The sequence below is a fragment of the Callospermophilus lateralis genome, chromosome 18 (genome assembly GCF_048772815.1).
Source record: "Callospermophilus lateralis isolate mCalLat2 chromosome 18, mCalLat2.hap1, whole genome shotgun sequence".
NCBI lineage: Eukaryota > Metazoa > Chordata > Mammalia > Rodentia > Sciuridae > Callospermophilus > Callospermophilus lateralis.
The window spans coordinates 22,295,080-22,306,734 of NC_135322.1; the positions used below are offsets into that span (position 1 = coordinate 22,295,080).

Consider the following 11,655-nt stretch of genomic DNA (forward strand, 5'->3'; position numbering starts at 1 on the left):
CATAATGTGGCAATGATAACTACGCCTTCTTGGCATGGTTGCAGTCAAGGTTAAGTGCGGTGTCCTTTTTTTTTTTTTTTTTTAATTTTTTTTGGCATTTTTTTTTTTTTAATTTTTATTGTAAGTGCGGTGTCCTTGGGAAACCTTCAGAAGATTTGAGATGGTTCACCGCCAGCCCTCTAGTGTCTGGGGGACTTCTCTCCTAAGTATTATTCCTCCGCCCTCTGTTACCCCGCCCCTTCTCGTCCTCTGCTTCCTCCCAGGAGGTTTCCCAGCTCAGCTTTGCCCTAGAACTGGGATCCGCCCCGACCCCTGGAACCCTAGGAGCAGAGCCAGTGCGTCTTCTTTTCGGACCTGGAGGCCCCCAGCTGGTATCTGACCTTGTCGTGTACATTCACCAAATACTAATTCAGCACTTTTAACCTCCAGGTGCCCCCGTGCCCTCTCCGACGCCCAGACTGGGGGAGAGAGCCCCGAGGGTCTGAGACCCGGAGCGAAGGGTCAGAGGCAGCCGAGGTCTCCCAGGAGAACCTTCCAGGGCACTCGATCCAAAACTCGTGCCAGCTAGGGTGAAAGGACCGGGGGTGGGTGTCAAGTGGCACCGCCTGGCGGGCCCAGGGACTCCTCTCCAGATGGCCTCTCCGGGTTGGGTCGTTGGGGTCGGCCGCAGCCGAGGGACGGTGGGAGTGGACCTCCCGCCGCGTGCGCTGGGACTGCCCCCAGACCGCCCCCCGCTTCGGCTCCGACCGGCGGCGACCGGGCCGTGTCTACCCGGAAGGCCCCGCGGAGCCGGAAGGCGGGAGGGCGGGGCCTGCGCGCGGGGGCCGCCGCCGTCGCCGTCGCCGTCGCCGCGGCCTGTGGGAGTCCCTGGGTAGCGCTCAGAGCCGGATCCCGAGCGGGCGGTGCCCCGGGCGGGGGCCGGGCGGGGGCCGGGCGGGGCCGGGCTGGGCTAGGCCGGGTCGGGCGGGCGACGTGGGCCCAGTGGCCCGGCGCTCCTGCGGCGTCAGTCCCCCACAAGCGCGTAGCGACCTCAGAGGCGCGCGCGGCACGGCCGCCTTACAGCCAGGTAAAGGTGCGCCGAGGGCGGGCCGGCCCGGGGGCCACGGGGCGGAGAGGCGAGACGAGGGGGCGCCTCGGGCGAGCCGTGCTCGTGTCTGGGAGTGCCTCTGGGCCCTGACCTGCGCGAGACCAATCTCACTGTGTCAGTGGACACTGTTAGCTTATTCACTCCCCATATAAAGAAACTGAGGCCCAGAGAGGCCATGTTATAAAAGTAAGCAGCACAGCTGGGACTAAAGCCCTGACAACTTAAGCCCAGGGCCTTGGCTCCAGGTCCCGCGCCCTCTCCTGGAGAGGAGCTCCGAGATGAGTGTGTATGGATGAGTGTGACACAGAGAGTGCACACAGGTGTGGATAGATATGATCAAGGCAGAATGTGCAAGTGGGTATGGGTAGGCCTGGTTGTCAGAGCCTGTGCAAGGGTGTGAATGGGTGTGTTGTAGACGGAGTGTGCACATGGGTATGGGTCCATGTAACGTAGGCAGAATGTGTGCGTGGATATGGATAGATGTGGTGATGTCAGTGTGCATGTGGGTATGGATGGGTGTGATGTAGGCAGAGTGTGCGCTGTGGGCATGGGTGGGTATTACAAAGCCTGATTGGAATCTCAGCCCGGAGGGTTGCAGACCAGCACACCAGGCCTTGCCCTGTGGGAAGAGGATATGGATGTTTAGAGGCGATCAGAAAAGGGTGTCAGTGGTTTAGGAAGAAAGATTAGTTTTTGTTGGCAAGAGTTAGCTTTTTAGAAAAGAAATAGAGATACTTTTGAGAGATTAAAAAGTGACCAGTTTACTCGCTAAGTAGGAAGATAAGGTTTGTGCCTCTGGCAAGGGCTATGAGAGGCCAATGCCCTGCTGAATGTGTGTGTGGGGTACGGGGGTGTCAGTCCCTGCTCAGCCTTGAACTCCTTGGACTCCACAGGAAGGCAGGTCCAATGTGGCCTGGTCTTTTGATTTTTCAAGAGAAAACAGAAATCTGGGATGTATCTGAAACCTTACTTTTAGGTATTGGCAAATAATTAGTTAAAATTTTAAAACTCTGTGGGCTAATCCAACAGTGTTTGTTGGTGACCTTTGCACTGGGGCATAGAAAGGTGGAAAGACAGAGTGTACAAGAGCCAGTGTGCAAGGGTGTGAATGGGTATGGAGTTCTGTAAATGCCTTGAGAAGTAAAATGTGCTGAAGATTGAATGAGCAAGGTCGTTACTCTGACTCTTAAAAGGCTGCCCTTACTAGTGTGTGTGTGTGTGTGTCTGTGTGTGTGTGGGTGTGGGTGTGGGTGTGGGGTGTGTGTTTTGTTGGGGATCAAACCCAGTGGTTTGCACATCTTATCTAATATTTTTTAAAGAACAGGGGATATGGAGGCTTGTATTACCTCTGAAGCCTTCTTTTCCTTGTCTGTCACAATCTGGTAAAACTCAGAAAAAGAGACTGCTCTCCAAGGAGTGGGCTTACGTTTATCTCTTTGTTCCTTTCAGAACCCTGCTGAAATCAGCAGACCAGTCTGGGTACTTGCAAGAAGCTAGGGAGTCAGTGGGCATTTGTCTTTCCTGTGGCTGACAGATGGGCTTCCCATGACCACAGCCTATTTTAAGGACAAATCAGATTCTGAAATAGGTGTGATATGAGGGAAAGGCTCACTCCTGTGAGGTATTCCTCCTCCCTTTTCCCTCCCCTCTTTTTTTCCTGCAATTGCAGACAAAGGCAGCATTGAGGTGGCTGAGGGAGTAGCAGGACAGGCTTCTCTCTTAATCTGGTAAGCCTGAAGCTGCCAGGAAACTGACTTTTAGTATAGGCTCAGGAGATGAGGTCACAAAACTTTCTTCCAAACAAGAGTCTGTTGATGGTCTAACTTCTGAAATTATTCTTGCAAGAAATTTAAACCAGCCTTCCCTTGGATTGGGGCAGCCTCAAAGCTACTGCTGCCTGTGGTGTGAAACTACTGAAACTCAGCTGCAGTGGGGCCCCTTTCTCTACCAGCTGGCTCTCCCTTTCTGCAGAGTCCTAGGCTTGTACCTTGGTGCTGGCCTGGTGGAGGTTAGAAGTAGTATTTGCAAAATGATGTCTCATTAGCCCTGTGGGTTTTGACTTAGAGTCATTCAGAGGAGGTCTAAATTGAACCCACAATTGAGTGAGTATAATAGGCTTGCTTCATCTGCAATTTCACTTTCTACAGTTCCAGTTGCCTGCAGTCAAATATTAAATGAAAAATTCCAGAAATAAACAATCCCGTGAACTTTAAAAAGTTCATAAGTTTTTTAATCAGGTACCATTCTGAGTAATTTGATAAAATCTCATTCCATCTTGCCTGGGATGTAAATCATCCCTGTGTCCAGCATATCCACACTGTATATGCTATCCACCCGTTAAGCACTTAGTAGCTATTGTATCATGGAACCACAGTGCTTGTATTCAAGTAATATTTATTCTCCTTAATAATGGTCCCAGAGCTCAAGAATAGTGATGCAAAGTAGGCATCAGAGCATAAAACAAAAAGGATAGATTAACTCCAGTTAGCATATAGGATAAATCAAACAGAAGTGTGGTGTTATCCATACTTTCAGGCATCCACTGGGTGTGTTAGAATGTATCTCTCATGGATAAGGGTGAAATATATATATGATTTCTCTATTTTTTAAACATTTTCTTATTGTATAGAAACTGTTTTGAGAGAGTAGGTCCATAATTCTGCAGAAAACCTGTATTAAGAATGGTACCCAGGCACTGGTGTGGATGGCAGCCTTGCAGACCAAGAATGGCAGGGCCCAGAGGCCTCAGGCTTTCGTGAATGGAAAGTCTTCAGGGGGCTTTCCTGAGACCTGGGCTATACCTCCCTTTTCCCAGTATAATTGACAGATAGCTATAAACCAGAGCTAAGCTGGAAGGTGATTAGATATTTTACAGTAGGCTTTTTAGCCTTTTGAAAGGTTTTACCATAAAATTGATTTCTTTGGTTATCTTCATATGCATCTGAAGTAAAATTCATTTTGTTGGACTGCATTGCTTTTTAGGACCTTGGCCACTGGGTAAGTTAGGTTATGCCCTCTGTCTCCCAATTTCTGTGAGGCTTCTGCCATGTTTAGTTCCTTCCCCGTGATAATGTGGTTTTATTGTTATGGCATTTGTGTGAGGACAAGTCCTGACCACTAGAAGAGCAGGAGGAGTTCTCTTATAAGAAGCAGGAGGAGGGGACATTCATTTTGTATGGAACACAGGGGCTGCGGCAGGGCCTGGAAGCCAGGAGGACACGGAGAAGCTAGAGCAGCAACAGGCATGCATGAGTTCTCCTCTGCATCTCAGACCCCACATGGCCAAAAAGATACATCTGGGGGACACTTGTTGGCAACTTTTGAATTCAAGGACTGAGTAACATCCTGGGTTGTGCTCTCCCAGAGTCCTATCGCCCCAAGTAAGGTCCGAAGTCCCCCTGTGCTTGTATTTAACAAGATCTGAAGTGCTCCCTATGCACTTGTGGGAGAGTCATCACCTAAAATACATCAAAAAGAAAGAGAAGAAAAATTTTTGGTGGCTAGAGCACAGCATACTTCTTGTCCCTCCAGGAAGGCAGAGAAGTTCTGAAAACCTGTCTTTGTAGTAAGATGGTAGGTCCATGGGTTCATTCCAAGGGCTGAAAATTCTCTTCCAGAATCAAGAGGACAACTTATGGGAGACTTCTGGTTCTGGATTACCTCTGGGTCAGAGAGAGCTCACGTAGGTGAAAGCTGCTGGGCCACAGACTTTGCCCCAGGATTTCTTGGTCAACTTCCTTTCAGCAACTGTTTCAGTATTTCAGCATGAAAAGGGAAGTGTGTCAAGAAAGGAAAGTGCTGGTAGAGTCTTGGGATCCGCTGAATCTCCAGGGAGAAGCACCACCTCTGCTGCTCTGATTTTCCTTCTGGCCCTGCCAGGAGACCTGGTGTGTGGGACTCTTCGTTCCTGCCCTTCCCTGGATTGACAGAGCCCACCCTGCCCTTGGCTACACTCTGCCTATCATTTCTGTGCCAGCATGGCAAGTTTCCGGACCCCAGAGAATTATTGTAAAGGTCCATCTGTCCTTTTTCTCACATTGCAACCCCCTGGAATTATTTGATTTATTTTATTCTCTCGGTGGCTTTATCTTATAGCTCCATCTTGTCCTTGTTTTTGATGTCCCATGTGGAGAACTATAGGCTTTTGAAGACTAGCTGATTAAAGAAGCCAGTGTTGTGTATTGGTAAGACATTTGGTGCCATCACACTGAGAGCCTGCAACGTCCCATTCTCAGACTGGTCATCTTGTATCCATCTTACTTGTGCCTTACAAGAGTCCAGCATGTATGTGGCTTATCTCCATCTTAAAGTGAGGTTATCCGATACTCAGCTGCAGGTCACACAGCAGGCAAATGCCAGTGTGGTCCCAGAGTCCTGTCCTTTCCCCTTTTCTGGCTTGGCGCTCACTCAGATGCCCTGTCACATAAAGAGAACATGAGGCTGGGACTTTCTGGTCTCTGCCAGGCTTTGTGTGTTGAGGATTGCCTGAGCCAACTGAAAGGCCGCTGATGCAAGAGAGGTCAGACGTGCCTCCCTTGTGATAAACTGGTGGACCATGTGGCTGGGGTTGCTCCTTAATCCCTCATAAATCAGAAGTTAATCAGAGGGCAAAGAAGACCTTTCATCTACTCTTCTGCTTCTGTTTGCTTATTAACTAACTGCTGCCCTGCTTCTCTGTGACAAAGTCCTTTTCACGTGATGGGATTCAGTCTGTTGCACACACAAAAAAACCTACAGTCTCTCAGAAAATGGGGACATTTCTTTAAGAGTTTTGGAAGAGTAACATTTGGGTGCAAATAATCTTATACCCATTGAAACTCTCCCTTTGATTCCCTTGTAGAGTCTCCCAAGATGCCCATCGTAGTGTCGGACATCATGAAGCTGCTGTGCTCCGTCTCCCAGGAAAGCAAGATGAAGGCAGCTGTCAAGCACTCTGGGAGGGGTGCCCTGGTCACAGGGGCTGTGGCCTTCGTTGGTGGTTTGATGGGTGGCCCACCAGGACTAGCTGTTGGTAAGTGTAGGTTCTCGCAGGTACAGCCAGACTCATGTCATGAGTCTTTGGAACCACGGGGAGGAATGAACCTCTTAAGAGTGACACCACCTGGCTTGTACAAATTTGCAGAGTTAAGGTTGTCTGTGAAATGACCTTCATGTATCTGATTTGTCTTGTTAGAAACAGAAGCTTGTGTGTGAATTTCTCAGGAATGCAGATATTCTTGGCAGTGGCTTCTGTGTCCTTAAGACTAGGAGGAACCATTGCCCCAGTGCCGTCTGCTGACCCTAGGAATGTGTCCTAGTCCAAAGATATCAGGGTGTCTGGGTCCCTTGGATGTCCCTTCCCCACATCATCATCATCATCATGTCACTTCAGAAGGGAGCCAAGGAGGTAGCTGGGGTTTGCTGAGCACCTACTATGAACGGAAGCTGTATGGCCATCTTTCAAGTGCTAATTTGTTCAAGAGACCTTCACCCTTCTGAAAGCAAAAAGTTCACGGAGCAAAAACGAGAGCAATTGAAGCAAACTGCTTCAATTTGGGAACCAGTTTCTAGCAATAAATGAAAGTTTGGCAAATTTTCTCGTTGTTCTTTGGAAACAAGATAAAGTTAGTTCTTTTGGATTAAGGGAATGTATTAGTTAGCTTTTCATTGCTATGACCAAAACACCTGACAAGAACAACTTAGAGAAGGAAAAATTTATTTTGGCTCATAGTTTCAAAGTTTCAGTTTATGGTGGATGGACTCCATTGCTGTGGGCCCTAAGTAAGGCAGAACATCATGGCGGAAGAGAGAGGTGGAGAAATGCTGTTCCACTAATGGCAGCCAAGCAACTGGAGGTAGGGGGAGGTCTGGTGGGGGTAGCACAGGGAAAATGCACCCTTCCAAGGCATATCCCCAGGCACCCCTTCCTCCAGCCATGTCCTACCTGTCTACAGTTACCTCCCAATTAGTCCATTTAAACTAGGAATGACTGATTAAGTTACAGTTCTCGTAATCTAATCCTTTCACCTTTTAATATTCCTACATTATATATGCAGGAGCTTTTGGAGGATACCTCATATCCAAATCCTAACTGGACAAGAAGAATTCCTGTGTTCCAGGCCACGGAAGTTCTATCTGGCTCAGGGTTGTGGCCCAAACCATAGACCAGGAGGGAGGCAGAGCGCTGGCCACCATCCAGATGAATTGAGAAGAGCCAGATAAGGCCTCCCTCAAGGTGGCCTCTAATGGACCCTGAAGCATAGTTTAAATGGTGTTCTCATGACAGCTTGGCACCTGCTGTATTGGGCTTCAGGAGATATTTATGGAATGACTGCTCCGTGCTGGGCAGTCTTACTGGGGAGACAGGGGCCTCAGAGAGTTCACAGCCCAGTGGAAATCCCTGTACATGATTGCAGTCTTCTGGTGCATGTAGGCTGGAGAGAGACCACTTTTATGCTGAGGTTGGCTTCTGTTTCCCAGCTCACTGCAAGGCTTCCTGTCCTCTTTTTTTCCTTCAGTAGTAGGATTGACGTTCAAGGACATTTCACTAAGCTATGACCACACTGGGGAGAAAAATAAGCATGTGGGTGGCCCTAGACCTTCCCAGTATATATTACCCTTTCAGCTCTGTGAGTTTGCAAGTCCTGACTTCAGCTTCTTGCTGTCCAGGAAGGAAAACCAAGGGAAGAGACAAGGCACTTCCCTCTTCCTCAATGATATTCTAAATCTTTGTCCCTGCCCCCATCTAAGTGGTCAAGGCAGGACTTACTGAGATAATTTTATCATATAGCTGTGCCCCGTTGCCATTTTGGGAACACATATTTTATTCAGATTGAGTAAAAGCTGGTAGAGAACAGGATGTCTGTATAGAGAACCCCGGGGATTCACTACTTCCAGCCCCTGGTCAGGGGTGGAAGCATCATTTTACCCAGAAAACAAAGGAATTTTTTCTTCTCCAAAGAGCTAGTAATTTGCTGGTCGATATTCCTGGCGACTTTTTGCATTAAGTGCTGCTGTAAATCAAATATTGATGTTCTCATAAAGGTTTAGTGCAGATGAGTGCAACTCTTGTCGGCTCTAAGCATTTCACTGGTGTCATGGGGAAAAGTTCAGTAAAACTTGTAAATTAGCTGGTTCTCCCACTCCAGGATGCTCCTTTTTTTTTTTTTTTTTTTTAAGCAGAAGTGAACCTGACCAGGGCCAGTATTCAGCTTCCAGAATATGAGGCTGGCTCTGGTCTCCATATAAGAGGAGGCATTGGCTCCAGGTACCTCCCTGCTTGGCTTCAGGAAACTCGGGTTTTACTACCTGTCTTCTCAGCCCAGCCTGGGAGCAGGTTGTCTCTGGCCCAGGTTTTTTAAAATTTTTAAATTTTTTATTTTGGGGGGTTTTATCCCCCAACATTTCATTTTGGAATGATATTAGAGTTACAGAGAAGTTGCAAGGGCTATGCAGAGAATTCCCATACATTCTTCACCCTGTTTCCATTTCCCCAGTGTTAATATGTGTGACGGTACATTTTGTCAAAACTATGGCACCCACACTGATCCATTATTGTTAACTATTCTCAAAAATTGATTTATATTTCTTACAGTAATAGCTTTGTTTTGCTTTAGGATCTAGTCTAGGATGCCACGTTGCATTTAGTGGTCCTGTTTTCCTTAGTCTCTTCTGTTGTGTGACAGTTTCTTACTTTCCTTGTTTTTCATGACCTTGTTTGTTTTGAAGAATATCAAGCAGGTATTTAGGTTTGTTAGTTTAGGTTCCTCTGATGTATTTATTATGAATACTGGAGTTATGGGTCTTTGGAAAGAATAACTCAGAGGTGAAGTTTCCTTCTCTTGCATCATTTCAGGGAGTACATGACATCTCTGGTGATATTGACCTTGATCATTTGGTTAAGGTCACACATGCTGGGGTTTTCCACTGTAAAATTTCTGTTTCCCTTTCTCTATTTTTCCAGGAGTGAGTCACTAAGTCCAGCCAGGCTGCATCTTTAAATATCTGATTGCTGATATTTAAAAATTGTGAGATGTTTTAAAGGCATAAATCTGGTATTCCACATGACAGAAGTTGGCTGGCATAGGGTAGCAGCTGTTCCTTGAGACAGGGACCCAGCTCCCAGGTCACCACAGGCCCACTCTGCCCATTTCACTCCTTTTGATCACCCACCTGACCCTTGAAGGTACTTGAGTTTGAAGCTCCTGATATAGGGCACCTTTCCTCACCCTGCACCATCCTTTACATGGCCTATGGAACTTTCCATTAAACAAGGCCATCAAATCCCAAAATAGCATGCCTTAAATTTGAGGATAAATTTCCATTTAAGAATAATATTTAGGGCTGGGATCGTGGCTCAGTGGTAGAGTGCTTGCCTAGCATGCATGAGGCACTGGGTTCGATCCTCAGCACCACATAAATGTAAAATAAAGATATTGTGTCCACCTAAAAAAAACTAAGAAATAAATATTTTTTAAAAAAAGAATAATATTTGGGCTGGGGATGTGGCTCAGTGGTAAAATGCTTGCCTAGCATGCTCAAGGCCCTGAGTTTGATCCTCAGCACCACAAAGCAACAATAACAACAACAACAACGATGAGAATAATGTTCCTGCCCTCGTTTGGTAGAAGAAAGAGAAATAGTAAACTAAATTCATTTTGTTATTTGTCATTTTATAACTTGTAGGTGTGGTATAAAAAACATTGCTTTAAGAGAAGAGAAACTATCTGTCCCCAGGTTCCTTTAGCCACATAAGTTCTCTGGAAATTTCCTGAGTTCAAGGGCAGGGAGTGTAACAGCTACCTATTGAAGGAAACTTGGCCTCTCCACGGAGATGGTTTTACTCTAAAAATGCATTCACTCTTCAGCCATCTCCTTTGTGATGGGGGAGAAATTTTTATGGAAGCATGGTAGAGGGGGTGCTTCTTCAGCTCATGAGGAGGGTTTTAGTTAGCACAGTTCTGGGAGAAATGGTTATGCTTCATCCTTTATCTGAGTGTGGAGCTTAGGAAAGGGCATGTTTGGGTGTCAATTATCTGGGCAAAATGGACCAAAGACCACATAAACCTTTGCCCTCCCCACTGCCTGGCAGAGCTGGCGTGAAGCCCAGCTCGTTCTGACCACTTAGGAATGTGCCACCCATCATCACCATAGACATGCTCTCAGCAAGGACCTAAGGCCATCGTTGATGAATAGGGCCCAACTAATGGAACCCTTCCTTGTTTTCTAGGGGGGGCTGTAGGAGGTCTATTAGGTGCCTGGATGACGAGTGGACAGCTTAAGCCAGTTCCACAGATCTTAATGGAGCTGCCTCCCGCTGAGCAGCAGAAGCTCTTTAATGAAGCCACTGCCATCATCAGACACTTGGATTGGACAGACGCTGTGCAGCTGACTACTCTGGTTATGGGCAGTGAGGCCCTGAAGCATCAGTTAATGGCAATGCTGGTGAACTATATCACTAAGGAGCTGCAGGCTGAAATTCAGTACGATGACTAGGCTGATCCTCTGAGAAGTGGCGGTTTCGCTTCAATGACTCTTTGATTTTCCAAAGGTAACGGGGAGTTAGGGGGAAGCCCAGTGAATCCCCTTGAGAAATCTGCACGTCGTCAGTGAATTACCTTACACTGGAGTAGAAGGTCCTGCTGCAGTGGCTACCGCTGTACTGGTCATGGCCAGCAGTTATTTATGAAGAAGTCGTGTTTCTTGCTCGCTTGTGTGTGCTGAGGTACACTGGCAGCACTTCTTGACTGTGAAACTGGAGAGAGCAAAGGCTGAGCGTTGCAGGCCTTGGCTTTTATGAGTCTGGAAGAAGGTTATCGTGTTCAGCTGATTTGCTAAGTGTACTTCCTTCTCATCTTGTGAAGATGGCTTCTCTTCCAGACACCTGTTGCAGGACTGGACCCCCAGGATCCAAGATCTCACTCAGAGCCAGTCTATGCCACAGTCATGAGTGTGCCCCTCTCTGCCCAGTGATTTCTCAGTGCCCTCACGGAGAGTGGTTAGCCTGTTGAGTGAAGCTGCAAATACCAAGCAGGCTGGGCCCATCTCCCACTAGCTGCCCACCTTGTTCTTCTCTTCCTAGGACCTTGTTTCCCCACATGAAAACTCATGGTAGTTCTTGAGTTAGACATTTTAAATGAAATATTTTCAGTACAAAGTATTGCTCTTACATAGGGGAATCCTAACCCATCTGTAAGAAATGTTCCCATCCTAAAGATCCCCCGATATCATATTTATGCCTTCTGAAATTCTTGACAAATTACAATAAATTTTTTTTTCTGAAAAGTCATTTTCCTTTGTATTTTGATGCTTTACAGCATCACTAGCATTTCAAAGGTTACACATGGAACAAAAGTGAAGGTTTCAGATTTGCAGCTTTGAGGAATGAAAGAAAGCTCCCCCAGTTTCGATGCCTGAGGCAGGCCTTCCCAGGCCAGCTGTGGTCCAGCATGTGCTGCCAGTGTACATGCACCATCCCCAGCCTCCTCTAGCAACTCCAGGCCATGTGCCCAGGCCATGGGGTAGGGCAGGGATGGCATCAGGGCTCTCCCCATGCACTGCAGCACGAGCTCTCTGGGATGCAGAGGAAG

The 11,655-nt window shown here is 47.4% G+C and overlaps 1 protein-coding gene across 5 annotated transcripts; it reads left to right on the top strand.

Moving 5' to 3' along the window:
• Positions 1-275: 275 nt before the first annotated feature.
• C18H19orf12 (chromosome 18 C19orf12 homolog) lies at positions 276-11,354 on the top strand. 5 transcript variants are annotated; one of them, XM_076837420.2, is made up of 4 exons: positions 925-1,066; positions 4,705-4,769; positions 5,928-6,098; positions 10,296-11,354. In XM_076837420.2, the coding sequence occupies exons 3-4, from the start codon at positions 5,939-5,941 to the stop codon at positions 10,559-10,561; spliced, it is 426 nt and encodes a 141-aa protein (XP_076693535.1). In that variant the 5' UTR covers positions 925-1,066; positions 4,705-4,769; positions 5,928-5,938; the 3' UTR covers positions 10,562-11,354. The 5 variants fall into 5 exon arrangements, with proteins under 5 accessions (XP_076693534.1, XP_076693537.1, XP_076693535.1 ...); XM_076837419.1 differs by lacking the exons at positions 925-1,066; positions 4,705-4,769 and adding an exon at positions 276-371; XM_076837422.2 differs by lacking the exons at positions 925-1,066; positions 4,705-4,769 and adding an exon at positions 730-871.
• The last annotated feature ends 301 nt before the right edge of the window (positions 11,355-11,655 follow it).

What these genes read in the sequence shown, in the direction of transcription:
- C18H19orf12 (XM_076837419.1), top strand. Translation starts at nt 5,939, where the DNA reads ATGCCCATCGTAGTGTCGGACATCATGAAGCTGCTGTGCTCCGTCTCC. An exon ending in CCCACCAGGACTAGCTGTTG is followed by an intron (nt 6,099 to 10,295) that starts GTAAGTGTAGGT and finishes CTTGTTTTCTAG; the next exon opens with GGGGGGCTGTAGGAGGTCTA.